This window comes from Calidris pugnax, unplaced genomic scaffold, assembly GCF_001431845.1.
Source record: "Calidris pugnax isolate Ruff unplaced genomic scaffold, ASM143184v1 scaffold24, whole genome shotgun sequence".
NCBI lineage: Eukaryota > Metazoa > Chordata > Aves > Charadriiformes > Scolopacidae > Calidris > Calidris pugnax.
In genome coordinates, this window is record NW_015090922.1 from 2,590,674 (window position 1) to 2,608,814 (window position 18,141).

The window sequence follows — 18,141 nt, forward strand, 5'->3', positions numbered from 1 at the left end:
AAGTGGGAATGTGTACGTTGTCTTGTTGTCTGAGGGCAATCAGTCTATGGCCACCTCTATGTTTGATGGCACCTTCACCCAGAAAAGGCTGCCTCTTACCTGGTATTTCTGAATCTTTGTCCAGAGAGTGTGGAATTCCTTCAGCCCCAGTTTGCCGCTCCCGTCATTCTTCCCTGAGTTAAGGAAGGAAAGGAAGGAAAAGGGTGTCCCTTCCCTGTGCTAGGGTTACTTACACGGGCAGTGGTGACTTAATACTTAAAAAAAAATAATAATAAATTGCAACTAAGAAAAGGATGCAAATTCTCTCTGAAGGACTCACCCTGTTGAATACACAATTGTTGTCCAAGATGTCTTTCTAAATCAGTAAGGGGATTGAGTCACTTAAACCATGACCAGTTCACCAGCTCTTTCTGCTCCTGCTTTGCCAACCTTCTATCTTTTCAGTAGGTGTATCCAACAGCTGAGATGATGCAGTTCTGTTCTGCATCGTTGGTTCAACACCTAGTTATAGCAGCACGAGTCGTAACTCTGCATTATAAACAGGAAAAGCCACCACCAAGCCTGCAATTTGGAGAACTTCAGTTCTTGCACAAGCAGCTAACAAAAGAACACGGGTTATGGCATCGCTCCCAAAAACCACTTAGGAGTCCCTGTGGCCTGACATATTTTACACCAAATTATAGCAGAGCATCATTCTCTTCTGGTAATTTCCCCTTTTTCTGACTATGCAATTCAACACCTACTGCACAAGGAACCTGGACACAACCATTCTTAGACCTGAATCCTTCATCCTCCACTTTTGCCCTTATTCTCAGGAGTAAAAGCTGCTGACCTCCAGCATACTCTATGGTTCCTAAGTTCTCGACACTTTACGATGCCCTTACCAACTCCAGCCAGATAACAGAGCAGAAAAGTGCCCCGAGATGTTCAGCCTCTACTAGCCAAGTCAAGCCACACGACGCCAAGAGCCAGGTGTCTTTTCCCAGTGCAAACAGCACTTTGTCCCCAGCTAAACCACAGCATCCAACAGGCAGGAAGATTCAAAGCAGATGGTCCTGTCTGAAAACGGATATTCCTTATTGCCTGGGAGAATTTGTGTGCCATGGTCAGCAGTAATGGCTAAGGATACCATTTTTATTCAGAGGAAACAGGGTAAAACCAGCTTCTCCCACCTCAGAAACCACTAGAACATCAGTTTGGACCCACCACTGAAAAGGCCCCTCACCTACTCCAGCACAGGCAGAAGAACATTCACCCAGGAACAGCCTTAAAGGATACATCTAACAGGTCAACCATTATTTTGCACGTCTCAATACTGAAGCCATCAGATTTAATGTCTTTGCCTGTAAAGAAAGAGCAAAAGCAAAGGCAGCCCCTCACCTACTCCAGCACAGGCAGAAGAACATCACCCAAAAAGGCCCCTCACCTACTCCAGCACAGGCAGAAGAACATTCACCCAGGAACAGCCTTAAAGGATACATCTAACAGGTCAACCATTATTTTGCACGTCTCAATACTGAAGCCATCAGATTTAATGTCTTTGCCTGTAAAGAAAGAGCAAAAGACAGGATTATTGTTGCACGCTCTCCCACAGCACCTTCTGAAACCACCCAGGAGCTCCATGACCACTGTGTACACCTCAGCCCTTGTCTGCTTTTGTGTGGCCTCCTCTGTGACCAACGAGGTGACTAAAGGTGAAAGTTAGCTGTCGTGTTTCCCCCAGCAAACAGCCCAGTTACTCTGGTTTGTAGGTGTGCTACAGAGGCAAGAGGCAGAGAGGAAGCTTTCCTGCCCTTGCTGCCTGCCTGCAAAGTCAAGGGTGGACTTCTGAGCTGTAGAGGTCAGTGGTAGGAGCTTCAATGCAAGGGAAGAACACCAAATCAGGCTTGACAACCAGCAATACACCATAGCTAACTGGCTAGTGCACCCAGACATACAGCACAGTCCTGGCTACCTGGCTAAGGTTTCACTCTGGAAGTTAAAGAGAGACAGGAAAATAATGCAGAGCCAAGCTCTGAATCACTTCACAGATAAAGAAGCCCAGAGTTTCAAAGTGTTTCCTCCTCCTCAGGGACACCCTAGAATCCTGAGCAGTTCCACACTAAAGCAGCAGGAACACCTTCTCCTGATGGTTATTCAAGCACCCTCCTGAGGAGGAGGAGACCCTAGAATCCAGAACACCTTCTCCTGATGGTTATTCAAGCACTGATGAAGCATTAATCCTGGCAGGCGATGCCCAGCAGCAGATGCTGGGAGAGAAGGCACCCACGTGTGCCCTGCCAAAGCAAGCACAGCCCCAGCCTTTCCACAGCCCCCTGAAGGAGCAGAGAGTCCAGGGCTTTGACTCTGCCCAGACTGATGAAGCATTAATCCTGGCAGGCGATGCCCAGCAGCAGATGCTGGGAGAGAAGGCACCCATGTGTGCCCTGCCAAAGCGAGCACAGCCCCAGCCTTTCCACGGCCCCCTGTCATGCTGGAAACCTGCTGGTGGCCAAATGAAGTTGCAGCTGGAGGAAAGTGCTTACGTTTAGCCATGATTTTATTCAAGATGCTGCGGAGCTCAAAGGCGGAGATCTCTGCGTCCTGTGGAAAAGAGGGAAACAAGTGGAGGAAAACTGGTGAATGAGAAGCTCAACATGAGCCACCCCACGCTGGAAACCTGCCAGTGGCCAAATGAAATTGCAGCTGGAGGAAAGTGCTTACGTTTAGCCATGATTTTATTCAAGATGCTGCGGAGCTCAAAGGCGGAGATCTCTGCGTCCTGTGGAAAAGAGGGAAACAAGTGGAGGAAAACTGGTGAATGAGAAGCTCAACATGAGCCACCAACGCGCGCTTGCCAACCAAATCCTGAGCTGCATCAAAAGAAGCACAAACAGCAAGTTGAGGGAGATGATCCTGCCCCTCTGCTCTGGTGAGACCCCGCCTGGAGTACCGTGTCCAGCTCTGGAGTCCTCAGCAAAGGAAGGACATGGACCTGTTGGAGCAGGTCCAGAGGAGGTCACAAAGATTCTCAGAGGGCTGGAGCACCTCTGCTGTGAGAACAGGCTGAGAGAGTTGGAGGTGTTCAGCCTGGAGAAGAGAAGGCTCTGGGGAGACCTTAGAGCCCCTTCCAGTCCCTAAAGGGGCTCCAGGGGAGATGGGAAGGGAGGGACTCTTGACCAGGGAGGGGAGCCACAGGATGAGGGGTAACGGTTTTACACTGAAAGAGGGGAGATTTAGATGAGATCTCAGGAAGAAATTCTTTGCTGTGAGGGTGGTGAGACCCTGGAACAGGTTGCCCAGAGAAGCTGTGGCTGCCCCATCCCTGGAGGGGTTCAAGGCCAGGCTGGATGGGGCTTTGAGCAACCTGGTCTGGTGGGAGGTGTCCCTGCCCAGGGCAGGGGGTTGGAACTGGATGATCTTTATGGTCCCTTCCAACTCCAACCATTCTATGGTAAGTTTTTCACTGTGAGCTGCAGACGCTGTCTCATCAGCAGCCTCTGACTCCTTTGGGCAAGTTGGCCAAGTTCAGACATCCCTTGGAGCACAGGATGGACACACAAGTGGTCACCTCTCCCCACCACTTGCTCCCAGGAGCTCAGCCCTGCCCTGTGTGCCAGCAGCCCAGGCTGTGGTGTTCACCCAAGCCTCGGGGCAGGCAAGAGAATTTAACTTTGTGCCAGGGGAGGTGTCTCTCTTACTCACTTAAAAATAATATTAAAAAAAATAGAAAATACTCACACTTCCTGCCAGCTGTCCAAAAAGCTTTTTAAAGCTGGGTTCGATGTCGTCTTCGCTGATCTCCGTCTAGAAGAGAGAAACAGAGAATATGGAAAGGAGGAACTTTTCTGCCTCAGAAGGACTTAACACATTATTTCCTTGCCTCTAGTAAAACACAATTTAAATGGCAAAGCTGAAGGTACAGAGTGCTACTGCTTTGATTTTAATCAGTTTTATTTTCAGGGGCACCTCAAAATGCTGGCATTGCTGTCTCTCTTACTCACTCACTTAAAAAAAAATATTTCAAAAAAATAGAAAATACTCACACTTCCTGCCAGCTGTCCAAAAAGCTTTTTAAAGCTGGGTTCGATGTCGTCTTCGCTGATCTCCGTCTAGAAGAGAGAAACAGAGAATATGGAAAGGAGGAACTTTTCTGCCTCAGAAGGACTTAACACATTATTTCCTTGCCTCTAGTAAAACACAATTTAAATGGCAAAGCTGAAGGTACAGAGTGCTACTGCTTTGATTTTAATCAGTTCTATTTTCAGGGGCACCTCAAAATGCTGGCATTGCAAATACTGTAGGAATTAAGAACTTTTGCAATGGTTTTTACTAGAAAAAAAAACAGGAAAAAAAACCCCAAACCACTCCCAAAGTTTAAAATATTCTTTATGCTATTAAAAAAATTATAATAACACCACCCAAAGTCAGAACTTCATTGCTGCTGCTACAACTGTTTGACTAGCTGTCTTTAAATAAAGACAAGAAAGCAAAATATAACTTCTCATCTTGGAAAAAAAGATAAAGAAAAAATAAATAAAACACACAGAGTGGTAGGTGCAGTAGAGGGGGAAATATCTCCAGCGAGATGAAACATCTGGGGAGCCACTGCTTACCCATGGAAACAACATCAAATAATAATAACACCACCCGAAGTCAGAACTTCATTGCTGCTGCTCCTGCTACAACTATTTGACTAGCTGTCTTTAAATAAAGACAAGAAAGCAAAATATAACTTCTCATCTTGGAAAAAAAGATAAAGAAAAAATAAATAAAACACACAGAGTGGTAGGTGCAGTAGAGGGGGAAATATCTCCAGCGAGATGAAACATCTGGGGAGCCACTGCTTACCCATGGAAACAACATCACATACAAAATCGTCCCTATGGCTAAAGGGCTGGGAAGATTCCTGGGAAGCAGAGGGGATTTCCCACAGCTCGGCTGCCTCTGCAGAGAGCACCTCATCTCCCCTGCCCGGGAAGCCCAAGTTTCCAAAGTGGGACAACAGTTCTTGACAACACTGAGAAAAAAACGCTGCCCTGCGCAGGGAACAGAGCACTCCAACCCCACTTATTTATGGCAGAATTATCTCAATTTAAAATATTTGAGACATACCTCTTCAAAATTGGCCTCAATTTCATCATCTATAACCCTAAAAAAACCAAAGAAATCAATATTAGAAACAAAACAGGTCATTTTTCCTGATGCCCTTGTTTTGAGTTTTAGTTAATGAAAGATTCTTTAAATTACAGGAATAAGGATGAGCATTCAAAGCTCAGAAGTTAGTGGATTAAATCAGCCCCAGACACTACATACCACGGTGAAAGCAGTATTTTGCCAGCGATGGCAACAAGAGTTTCAAAACACGTTACAAACCGTGCAATGTCCCACAGTCACAGGCAGGATTTTGGGTCAGACATAACCCTTTAGGTCACTTAGTGCCACTGCCTACAGACCTCACCCCAGGCCCAGGCTCTCAGGTGCAAATCAAGCTTATATCTAGTGATTTTTTTTCCCTTTATTTTTTTTTTTTCTATATCTAGTGATTTTTTTTCCCCTTTTATTGTTTTTTTCTTCCCCCTTTACAACAGCAAAAGCGAGAGACTTAAAGTCAGTGGGACCATCACACCTGCGAATGCGCAGGGAACAGAGCACTCCAACCCCACTTATTTATGGCAGAATTATCTCAATTTAAAATATTTGAGACATACCTCTTCAAAATTGGCCTCAATTTCATCATCTATAACCCTAAAAAAACCAAAGAAATCAATATTAGAAACAAAACAGGTCATTTTTCCTGATGCCCTTGTTTTGAGTTTTAGTTAATGAAGGATTCTTTAAATTACAGGAATAAGGATGAGCATTCAAAGCTCAGAAGTTAGTGGATTAAATCAGCCCCAGACACTACATACCACGGTGAAAGCAGTATTTTGCCAGCGATGGCAACAAGAGTTTCAAAACACGTTACAAACCGTGCAATGTCCCACAGTCACAGGCAGGATTTTGGGTCAGACATAACCCTTTAGGTCACTTAGTGCCACTGCCTACAGACCTCACCCCAGGCCCAGGCTCTCAGGTGCAAATCAAGCTTATATCTAGTGATTTTTTTTCCCCTTTTATTGTTTTTTTCTTCCCCCTTTACAACAGCAAAAGCGAGAGACTTAAAGTCAGTGGGACCATCACACCTGCGAATGGTGCCCAAGTGCTGGTCAGGGCCCATCAAAAGCTGTATGTGCCTTCACACAACTGACATCCCAGTTTTCTCACCGCTACAGAAATATGCAACAGGAGATTGCAGAATAGGAGAGAGCTTTTTGCTTCGTTTGAATGAGAGAACTCAATACGAAAGATCCCACACCCCTTCCCCAAGGCCCAGCTGCTCTTCAACATGGGACGTGGCTAAGGCCTTAGTTAGCCCAGCTGCTCTTCAACATGGGACGTGGCTCTATTTTTTCACAGCTTCACAGCTAACAGTGTGGTTTGAGCCAGTTCCATTAAAACCCACTTTAATTTTATCAAAGGTATTGTTTGCTTGAGCAAGTATCTTGTATTTTTTTCCAGTCTGATCTGAAAAGGTGGGATACCAATTGTTGTGATCGGTGTGTTTCCAGAGAGTCGAAAGCACAGGCATTTCTGTCTCACAGGTGGGGAGCCCGGCCCGTTGCTTTCAGGGGCTTCCTCCTCTCCGCCTACAATCTAGTATTTTATTATTATATCACCATTCTCTCTTGCTAAGTTCACTTAAACTTTCCTCAGTCTCACAGGGGGAAGCTGGGGACAAACAAGAACTGCTGGTACCCATGTCCGTGGAGCAGCTGTGCATCCCCAGCCCTGGGCTGCTCCATCCTTCTGCACCCAGGAGAGGGACGAGGGATCACCCACAGGCCCACATTGCTCTTACATTGGTTACAAAAAAAAAGCCACATACGTGGAGTTTGCATTTTTTTCAGAGAAGACACGCAGACAGAAGTCCCCGTTCTTGTTGGGTTCGAAGGTGGAGGGCACGACGATATATTCCCCCGCGGGGAGCTTGAAGCGGTTCAGCACTTCCCGCAGGTTGATGAAGGTGTTTGATTTTTCTCTTGCTTTGTTGGTCAGGAAGAAGTTTTTGCTCAGGTGAATATTCGTCTGGCCAGAAAACTTCGGAAAAGCAAAGAAAGAAGGGGAAAATAACCCCAGTTGGCACGTTATTTGCATTTATAAATTAAAAATGCAATAGATATGACAATTTATGGGAAAAAAAATAAATAAAATGTCCATTCAAGAGAACCAAAAGAGAAAAGAGAAAGGGGTTGGGTGCGTCCCACCAGGGTACTCCTGGGCTGTGGGTGCAAACATATTTTGCAAAACATCTCAATAAATCATTCGGGTCATGCTTATGTTTTGCAGAAGACAAACAGTTTGTCCAGACATCTGGCAAACCCTTCCACTGACCATTTTTCTTTAAATTTAGAGGGACTCATGTCCCTCTGGTCCCCAGACCCAGTGCCATCAGGGGGCTGCAGATCAGCTCGGCCCCGAGGTCAGGCTGCCGCCCAGAATAAAATAAATGTTATGCTTTATAAAAGTGTATTTGGAGCGTAACATCTTCCAGAACAGGTGGGCTAGCTCAGGTCTAGAAGCAAACACCAGGAACCCGTGTGTTCAGAAACATCCCCATTCCTGTCCTCCCAGATTTTTAAGAATGCAAAAACCTGTCAGACTTGCTGCCCTGCCAGGAGATAAAATTCCACCTTTAGGGGGAAAGAAGAGCCACAGGACTGTAGCCAGAGTCACTTTTTTTTTTAATGGAAATCTGACTTTTGGACCTCTAGGATGGGAGCTGAGCAGCTGGCAGAGTACTGCTAAGGCACTCAAAAGGTACCTAAGAAATGTCATTAACTGGTAGCACCATTTCCTTTCCTGATGAAACCACATTTTACGTAAGAGCAGCTGGTTTGAGGTGCCCCGGCTGCACCCTCACAAGTACAGCAAGCCCCATAACAAGGTGACCCGGGTGTCTTGCTCCACCTCACTCCTTCCTCTGAGGAGCAACAGCTCAGAGGCATCTGTAGCCCCACCTGGTATCACACCACCACATTGCTCACCCCTCTCAGCCCCAGGGCAGCCTATTAACTACCCACAGGTAGAAACAAAGAGAAACCAATAAAGATTGTGCTTAAGGAAATGTTAAAAACCACCTCCCTGGAATATTGGTCACATGTCAGACACCAAGTCTACACAAACCTGAGACAAGCCACTGTGCTCAAGCCCCCTTCAAGAATAAATGGCCTCTAGTCCCTGCACACTCAATATTGTCCTGCAGTGAAGGAGGATCCTCTGAGCCATTTCTTTCCACAAGCCATTCAGCCCCAACTCTGCATCTTGACCACCAAACGCATGCTACGTACCTCGGGGGGCACCTGCAAGAAGAAAAGGAGAGGGTTATTTGCCTTTTGAAGGGTAGCTCCAGGGCTACTTCTTTTCACTGCTGGCTAACAGGTACATCCACATTCTTGGGGAAAAAAAAAACAACCACCAAAAAGAGAGTCAGCTTGAGGGGGAAGGTGAGCAATAATGCAGTTTTCCGTTTCCTTATGGGTTCAGGGGACCTAGCTTTGCTTTAAACCTCCCTTTGCCTACAGGCAGCAGGTTCTTTGACAAGCTTTTCCAAAGCTGAGATATTGGGAAAGCCAGCAGTTGCACTTATTGCCCGTGGTTACAGAGCAACCTGCAGGCAAGACCATAACTCCTATTTTTCACCACCAGTTCACCAACGCTGCTCTGCAGCTCTGACCACAATGTCCTGCTGAAGGAGTTACCATAGACACAGCCCTGACCCTTTATTCAGCAGCAGGAGTTTTACAGGTGTTTTGGCCAGTTCTGCTGCTGGGTTCAGGCTCTCCAAGCTAGCACAGGCTCACATCCCCAACCACAGCTGCTCTCACCCTGCTGCTTTTCACCCAACAAGCAAAGGGTTGATTTGATTTCTACACTTTTATGTTACTTCATTTCATTTTAAAATCATTTTTCTGCTCCTCCATCTACAAGCACAGAATATTATAGGTGGGAAGGGGCTTCTGTAGGTCACCTGGTCCAACCCCCTACCAAAGCAAGGCCAATATCAAAGTTAATGATGTTGTTCAAGACCTTGCCCAGCCCAGGTTTCAACATGTCCAGGAATGCAGATTCCACCCTCTCTTGGGTACCTGTCCCTGTGCTTCACCGCCGTTTTTGTGGAGGATAACTTTCTAAACATACCAGTGGAATTTTCCTTGCTGCAGCTGGTGTCTGACCCAACCCAGCTGAGTTCTCATAGAAAGCCCAGTCTGAGAACTATGCTGCCCCATTTATAGGGTGAATTTTCCCTTCTCCTTCCATGCACTGCCTTAACTTGCCTCATAAATCGCGAAGCCGATGGTGTGCATGTCCTCTCCCATCTTCCTCTGCTTCCGCCGGTGCTTCTGAATCAGGCCAATGAGGAAAGTACAGCCCCCCTCAGGGTCATCAGGATCCTCATCTTCTTCCTCCAGCTTGATTAAATACTGTGGATTTGTCCAGAAAGTGTCTGGGAATTGGATTTACACAAACTGCTCAGACGCTGGAAGCAGCCACGCCGATACGTACATTTCAGCTAGGACAAAATCATGACTGATCTCCAAAATCAGCTGCGAGAAGGAAGTCTCAACAGACACCCCTCAGTTTCTACAACAACTAGTCCCTTGTTGGCGAGCCACATTTCCCAAACCCTTCCACTTTTTGAACCTTAGTCCCAGATATCTCAGGTACATCCCTCCTCCAAAGGCCATCCCAAACTAGCTCCCAGAAGAAGCTCTGAGAGAAAGTACAAATGGACAAGTATAAAGGGTTTCTTCATCAGAGTGGTGACTGCATGCTCTTACTTGGGTAATTCCTGCAGCCCCCTGCGGTGGCTCCTCGCCTCCAGTTCCCATCCAGCTTCAGCAGGCTCCACTTCTTGTACCTGTCGCTCGCCAAGGTGTCTGGAGTCAGGTTGCAGATCTCCAGGCGGGAGTAATGTCTCAAGAAGTCATTGAAGGCCATCCTGTGGGAGGCAATGCCATGGACAATATCTCCTTAGAATGAAGTTTCTAAACAACCCCTTTGCCCATCTGCCCTCCCTCCTGCTGCAATTTAGCACTAGGATTTGGGTTAAGTTTGCTCACTCGCTTTGGAGAGTGTACTGGGAGGGGTTACTTTGTGTGTAAAAAAGCAGAGGAGAAGACATTGCCTTCAGCCTGCACAGAAACCCAGTGGTACCTACCAAAATTCCCCATCTTCGTGCCTCCTGGTCAGCCGCTCCCGCACCTCAGGGTCAACACCGCTCCAGTTTGGGCAGCTGAAAGACAACCGACAGCCCCACATCAACTACAGGGCACAGTAAAGGTGAAACCCTGATCAATTTCACTTACAACTCCATGCCACTGCAGTACTCCATGATATCTAGCTGATAGCAGCTCCGAGGTTCTCAAACCACAGCAGAATTAAAGTACAGGGACCTGGGATATTCCATGCCCACTTCTTAAATATACAAAGTAAGGATCAGAAACAAGTGTTTTACTTGCAGGAAGTGCTAATGCCTTGACTGAGACAGAGCTTTATTTTAGAAAAAGTAAGAACCAGAATAAATACTGCCCCGGCCACAGAATTGAATAAACTCCAGCTTTCATTGCTGATAACAGAAATGAATCCTAAAAGGCCTCTTAGAGAGAAAGTTTTCAGAAGCTCCCTGCTGAACCTGGGCTGTTAAAGAAGCAGAAACTACAAGAAGCTTGTAGGAACCACCAACCAAATCACTGCACCTTACACAAAGGCGGGTGTTTGTACAAACAGCACCACATGCTGTGACACCTGCGGGGAAGATGAGTGGGGGAATGCTTCTTCTGAACAGCACAGAGCAAACATCACATCCACACACGACTTAGAGAGGAATTTGAGGTAGGGAGAAGACAGATGACAGCAGGCACACAATCACAATCGTACCCCTGCAGCAGAAGCCTACAGGCAGCACAAAAGCCAACAACTCACTTGTCGTTCCACTTTCCAGTCCACTCCACTTCCCCCCAGGGATTTCGGATTCTGATCAGCTTCTGCACCGTTCCTCGGAAGTTCACCTGGTGGCATCAGAAGCATATGGAGAGTTACCCAGGGACTTAGCACTGTGCTCCCTTCCACCTTGTCTATGGGACTTGAAGGACGTGATAGAGTATCTCAGTGCTCCACGAACATTAAAGTGTATATACACATATACACGCTGATCTGGTCCAAAAGGCATGAAGTGAAACTGATTTTGAATGAGCTCCACACACCCAAGCTTGGCCAGAGAAGGTTTTTGTGCAATCTAAGCTCATATGATCATAATATATCTCATAGCCAAAATGTCTGGTTTGTGCTACTAAAAAAAAGTTACCTCTTATAGGGTTTCAAGCAAAGGGAACATAAAGCTGCTACAGGACTGCCAAAAAGCAGGTACAAGGGGATATTTCCCCAAAGTTTTCATCCATGTGCCCTTCATCTACTGCCCTTTCACATTCAAATTAATCCCTCCACACTTTTGTTTTCACTGCCCTTACCATCGCCAGTCACCTGCTCCTAGGCCTTGCATTCCAACACTGTGCCCTGCCCAAATTTACTTATTTTTTGTTTTGCTTGGCACACATCTCTTCCCTATCTTGCTGAGCACACAAGGCAGAGTGCTGCCTGCTAGATCGATATGTGCTGAAGTGCCCAGTGACCAGCAGAGGGTAGTGTGCCCTCTGCACAGGACTCCACACCACCCCTCTCACTGGGGAACGTCAGCGCTTCGGGATAAAACAGGGTTTTTTTCGGTCAAACCTCCCAAGAAGTCAAGTTTGAATGATTTTGAAGAGGTTGGGTGGTGCCTTCTGCAGCTCATACCATTCTGCAATTTATCCAAAACGTGCCAACTGATTTAGTATTTCTAGAAAAGAGGGACTCAAAACCTGATTTGTCAAAATGGATGAGACTGAAGAATTTGCCAAGTTGAAAATGAATTTGTGGCTGCCATGGCCCGGGGAGGCTGCATTTCACCCCTTTGGGGAAGCACACCTACCTCCTCTGCCCCGGTGACCGAGTATGCATGTCCCTTCACCAGCTTCTGGGAAGTGACGGCCTCTGAATCTGCTGCACTGGTGATCTGAAGGAGCAAAGAAAAGTGGGTGAGCGTGGCTTCCCACACCGAAAGGGATCCCATGGAGCAAAAGAGGTGCATGCCAGAACCTCTCCACTGCAGCAAAGCTCCCTCCTGGCACCACAACACTTGGTGCAGCACATCCCCTCCTGTGCACCTCCAAACACCGTACAAAGGGAATACACAAGATGAACTCCATGATCTCAAGGGACAAGGAGAAACGCAGGGGATCCTCCTGTGTTCCTGTGCTGCCCAGGCATCACACCCAGATCCAGCAAGCCCCAGTGCTTCACTTTTGGGTCAAAACACGCTCTTTGGCTCCACAGCAGGGTGGGAGGTTCCCCTTCCTTTCCCCAGCACCACCACCCCAGGACCTGCCATGCAGGGAAAGAAGGGAAAAGGCTGCACTTTGGATGCCATTAATACCTGAAGGCAAATCACCCTCTCACTTTTTCGTGGCCATTATGATACTCAGGCAGTTGGGCCAATGAACACTGCAGAGAGAAATCACTTCTTGCTAGAAAGTGATGTCTTGCTCTAAAGATGCTTAAACCTCTATGAAACGGATGTTTGCCATTGCCTTCCCACCATCTAGAAACGTGTGTGATCTTTAAACACGCCGATCCGAAGCTTAACAAAAAGAGAGGATGGGATCAAGCAGGCAGGATCCCTGCTGTCAATTCATGCCCTATTATTGCCCTGCACCGCTATTTCAAAGGCGAAACTCACTAACAATTAGTTTATAGTACAGAAGGCATTAGCACTTACCAACAAAAGAATATATTTGCTTCCCCTAACTCATGAGATTCGTATCATTCTGGGGCAAAAATCCAGATGTCGGATTCTTATCTAAATGCAAACTAGTAAAACAGGCCTCAAAAGTGCTGTGAAGTCGCACGCTGACACCAAACCAAGTACTTTTCCTGCTGTGAAGCTTCCCTCTCCTGGGACTCTGATTTAACTTAAAAAATGGGAGGAAACACTTAAGTTTATATTATGAACAGGGTCCCTGTAAACTGTTTACCTTCCCTTTAGGCATAACTAAGATGTAATCTCCTCTGGGAGTAGGGCGATTATTGTAATCATAATACTCAGATTCACTTTACTCAGGCTAAAAGATGCTGAATCCTTTGCAAGCAGGGCCAAAGCTGCTCTTTCCCTCCTGGTGCAGGTTCAGCTTTTGGCCATGTGTTTTCTCACAAAGCCTTTTAAAGGCCTGGCAACAGTTCAAGCCCCTCTGCTTCAAAAACAGAGCCCAGATTTTCTGGGAATGCTTTGGTGTGATTTTGTGTGACAAACAGGCTGCGGCAAGGAAGGGTGCAGCCTCTGAGCACCTGACAGCAAATGCCAGGAGCAGCAGCATTTTTATCCAAACCCATTCAGGCTGTCCCAGCCTGCTGCCAAACTATGGGCTTTCTTAAGAGCAAAAATATACATCAGGACCCCCTAATGAGTTCCCTACGTGGTTTGTTACCATGAACCTATGAAACAGGAAAAGCTTTAAGTCTTGAAGAAGAAAAACACGGGAGGCATCAAGCTTTTATGCATGAAGTCAACCTATTTGGAGACATAAAGCTCCAGAAAAGCACACGCCTGTGTCACAATCTGGGGTCAAAGGGAGAGCAGAGAAGCAGAGGGGACCAGCATCCTTTGTACAGCTCCATCCCCAGCTGCCCACACCACAGGGAGAGCCGAGCACCCAGCAATAATCCCACTTAACTCACATCAATCGAGCAGCCAAGGAGAGACCCCTTCTGAAGTGCCTTCTGGATGATTCTGAAGAGGTTGGGTGGTGCCTTCTGCAGCTCATACCACTCTGCAATTCCACCGGTGAAGTCCTCAAAGCCTTCAGTGGTGGTACCACCAGAGAGAGCCTCGTACGAGCCGTTCAGCCTGCCAAACAGGGACACACACACACAGAACCATCAGGCTCCATACTTTCCTCTTCTCACACACACAACCATCAGGTTCCTTGTTTTCCTCTTCTCTTGGAGAGGGGCACTCAGTTGTGCCAACTGTGACAGCTTTTCTGCTTCCAACAGCATCACAGCAGCTATGAATGTGCCTCTGCTCCTTACACCTCCGTACTTGGAAAGCCCATCTTACACAATCATGTATATAGGCTGCAGGTTTGGTCATATCAATGATAAAAATCATGAACACTATTTGAAGAAAAAATAATGTATATAAAAAAATAAATCAAAACCCAACAATTTGCCTCTCTAGTTCCACAGTCTTTTAATTTCTTTAATAATCATAGGTCTAATTTTCAGCTCATCTAAATCAGCTGAATTTCTTAAGTGAATCAAAAATAGTACTCTTAGATGGCAGAATTCCTCCCTGACCAACCCCAAACTGGAAATTTGGCTTTCAGACAGCTGGGCATGTGGACTGGCTTGTTTTGCATGCCTCAAGCCCTCACAGGTGCATAGAGGAGATGAAATGGAGCTTCCCAGGCTGTTCCTCACTCTAGGAACAGCCTTGCCATGGATGCAAGAGCCATTTTTCCTGGCTGGCAGCAAAGCCAGTACTTTTGTCTACTTGCCTTAAGTGCCTGTGGGCAAAGATTTACTAAAGCAGCCATTGTGGGATACTCCAGAAGTTTCAAAAGTTAACAATTAGGCTGGCATTTTAAACACGTGTCATCCGCAGGCTAGAGGATGCTATGGGGAAAGAAAGGCATGAGGACATCACAGCGGGTGAAAAGCCATCTCCCTTGCCCTGGCAGGGCCACCCCAGCCTCGACTCACTTGGCATAGGCCTTCTCCAGCAGCGCGCTCCAGAACTCGCTGCCCTCCACTGAGTGCACGAAGAGCAGCTCCCCGTTCTTGGTGGGCAGCCGGTCGTCCACCACGACGTCCACCCACTCCCCATACTGCCAGAACTGGGAAGAGAGCACAAACCCCTCGTCACCACCCCATGCTGCACACTCAGGTCACCGTTTATCTGTCAACACCTCTTTTTTTCTAGAGGAAAAGCAATCCCCCTCACAGCCAGCTTGGCCCACACCCATCCCACGTGTTCAGGGATGCACATCCATCCTCAGCTGGATCTGCTGATGGAGGAAGGACCACAAGAACCTTCCACCACCAAAGAGGGGATGAAGGTGACTGCTAACCATCACCCTTTTTGGATGTCTCTATTTTTCTGTCTGACTTTTTGACACCCCTCAAAACATTCCAGGAAACACCACAGACATGGACATGGCCAGCCACACTTGTTCCTGGCCAACAGCACTGGGGGAACAGCAAGAGCCAATTTTCCACCTACCTGGAAGTGGAAAATTCCTGCATATTTATCCTGAAAGCTCTGGTCTTTGGGAACAACGCGGGCCAATATTTCTTCATTCAGGGTGAGAGAGGCAATAGCGGCCAAGAGCCAACAGTCCCCTGATAAAAAAAAAGAGTTTATTATTGAAACCTTATTCTTTAGGTTTTGTATCACAATGGGATTGTGCATTATAACTAATAACCACCTCAGCTGCGAGGAGATGATCCCTCCCATCACTTTACCTCTAAGGCAGATCAAATGCATGTACACAAACACATGCCATTTCCAGGCAAATGTTGCATTTCCTCAAGACCAGAGTAATAAAAAGACCCAACAAACAAACAAACAAACAAAAAGTATAAACTGGCTTTTTATGCTCTACCAGTACAGTTATCACCCACAACGGGATTATATGAAACCTTAATATTCAATTGAGTTAGGAAGCAGGATGGGGGAAAGGCAAAAGGCCGGGCCTGTGGGTAAACACAGGTACTCAGGGCTGCAGCCTCTCCTCAAAAGGCCAGTGTTTTCTCAAGCACAGGCTGTTTTTCTTTCCCTTCTCCACGTTTAATCAACTCCTGTTGACTTGCCATCCAGAGGCCTACCCTGTGGACAAGCTCCCTTTAAGGCCTCTTGCTAGACTCCTACCAAACAGGAGCTCCTTTCACCTTACACATCTCTGCAGGCCCTGTTTGGTACCTCAACCCATCTCCGGTGTTAGTCACCGGAAAGTCAGGAAAGGCCTGAAGGCAGGCAGTGTTCCCCACTCCCTCACACCTCTTCACCCTTCCTGGGACAGAGCCAACAAACACCGAGCCTCCATGCCACAGCCCTGAGGCCCAGGCTGTCTGGATTGTGTTTTTCCACACCATCTCCTACCAAGCAGACCTATTTTTTTTTGCAATTATTTTCAGAAACCAGCATAACTAACAGAGTGGCTTCCTTGCTGCTCAGCCATGCGATTTCTGCAGCCCCTTAGGAAGGTGATTAGAGATTTAAAGACCCAGCCGGACCCCCGACTCCCACAAGCCAACACAAAATTCCTCATTGCCACTTCCAGATCTGCTGTTGCCTTGCCTTGTGAGTGCAGGAAAGTCAGTATTACACATCAGAACCCACAAAATGGTGTATGATCACAGGTTGAAGAAACATGAACCAGTCATAGCTGCTAGCAAGCCAGAGGCCAGCAAAGCAGCCATCTCCCCACAGCAAGCTCTCTCCTGTAGCAAAAGGGTCAGATGCCCACAGGTGAGAAGCCGGGGTTCAAACGAGTGGCTGGGAGAAAGCTGCAGGGAGATGCAGCTCTTGGTCACCCTCAGACTCAAACCCAGCAGCACCAGGAACATGGCGACCTGCAGCTCCCTCCAGGCCACCCATCAACATTCACAGCTGAAATTAACGACATTTGTCCCATGGCCCTTTCTGCATCTCAGGAAAGGTGGAAGATGTGGAACTGCAGATTAATTTCAAAACCTGAGACATTTTACTATTTCAAAACCTGGAGGGGAAGAATCAAACATAAAACTTCCCCTTCAGCCCTGCCTCTGGGGCTGCTTGTACTGCAACAGAGAAATCACTGTTTCAGAGAAGTTTTCAAACAGGAAAATCACCTTGCCTTTCTCCTGTGGCACATTATGCAGGATGTTCTCCTCTGCGACAGCACATCCCTCTCACCCTGCAAAATGGCGACCTTCTCACAGCCTCCCTCATAGCGTTGGGACCCCCCTCCCCGGGAGCTGCGGACCCTCTGGTGCTGTGGTGCTTTCAGAGGCACCGCCAAGCATAGCAACCTTGCTTGCTGGGAAAGAGATTGGGGTCAGAAGACACCGAGAGACATCTTTAGATGGGCTAATCCACAATTAACAGTGTGATCCTGGCTGTCCCCCAGACACGTGAGGGCTTTAGCAGTTACCTTTCACAGAGGAGGATGTTAAAAGGCTCTGCAAGCAAACCTTTTGGTCAAAAGGCAACAACGGGGTTTTAACTTCAGTCCAGCTTAAATCTGTACTCTCCCATACACAGCCTGCCTGCACAAAGCTATTTTTGTGGGTTTTTTCTTGTGGGTTTTTTGGGGGGGGGATGGAGAGACTGTCCAGAGAACCCTTCTGTACCAAGTCTCCAAAACAGGGAATTTCTGAACACAAAAGCTGGGGTTCTTCAAGTCCAAGGGACAACTCCCTGCTGGAGAACAGTCTTGGCACTTTGACTGGGGCTCTTGTGGGGTCAGGCTGAATTAATGGTGTAGTACCTCTGAGTTAATATTGTATTGCCTTCACTCCTTCCTCCTTAACTTGGTTTTCTCCCACTGGCACTCATCACACAGCAAGTCAATTCATTAACCCAGACAAAAAGTCTTTCTGTCGCCTTACTGAGTTAAAGAAGGACACAGCTTGTGACGGGCCTGCTCTGGGTCAGGAGAGCAGTGGGTTGTTGTCTATTTGGCAGAAGAAATATTGTGTCAGAGACACTGTGGGAGAAGAGGATTGATGTAAATATACACATGCACCGGACCAGTACACAGCATAGGAGAGCTGAGCACTCTCCATCGACACCCCAGCACTGCACACCGGTGGAAAACCCTTGGCCTCCCCTACAAATATCTCTCTTCCAGCACCCAGGAGCCACCAGGTGCTTAAGACCAACAACTCAGCCTACACTAGAAGCCTGAAGTCAGTACAGTTATGCTTATACAGAATAACAGAGTTGGGGTTGTTCAGCTTGGAGAAAAGAAGGCTCCGGGGAGC

General features: G+C 47.2%; 1 protein-coding gene across 1 annotated transcript in view; it reads right to left on the reverse strand.

Annotated features, from left to right (window-relative positions):
- CAPN2 (calpain 2, (m/II) large subunit) overlaps positions 1–18,141 on the reverse strand; it is a gene marked incomplete at its 5' end in the record, with an annotated part of 28,040 nt that overhangs the window by 3,171 nt on the left and 6,728 nt on the right. Inside the window, 15 exons of the mRNA XM_014950464.1 lie at positions 100–168; positions 1,480–1,544; positions 2,704–2,761; positions 4,026–4,091; positions 5,691–5,727; positions 6,908–7,119; positions 8,370–8,381; positions 9,357–9,526; positions 9,861–10,021; positions 10,241–10,315; positions 11,005–11,090; positions 12,050–12,133; positions 13,852–14,020; positions 14,878–15,011; positions 15,398–15,516. Of these exons, the coding sequence (XP_014805950.1) occupies positions 100–168; positions 1,480–1,544; positions 2,704–2,761; positions 4,026–4,091; positions 5,691–5,727; positions 6,908–7,119; positions 8,370–8,381; positions 9,357–9,526; positions 9,861–10,021; positions 10,241–10,315; positions 11,005–11,090; positions 12,050–12,133; positions 13,852–14,020; positions 14,878–15,011; positions 15,398–15,516 (1,517 nt within the window). The remainder of the gene's footprint in view (positions 1–99; positions 169–1,479; positions 1,545–2,703; positions 2,762–4,025; positions 4,092–5,690; positions 5,728–6,907; positions 7,120–8,369; positions 8,382–9,356; positions 9,527–9,860; positions 10,022–10,240; positions 10,316–11,004; positions 11,091–12,049; positions 12,134–13,851; positions 14,021–14,877; positions 15,012–15,397; positions 15,517–18,141) is intronic.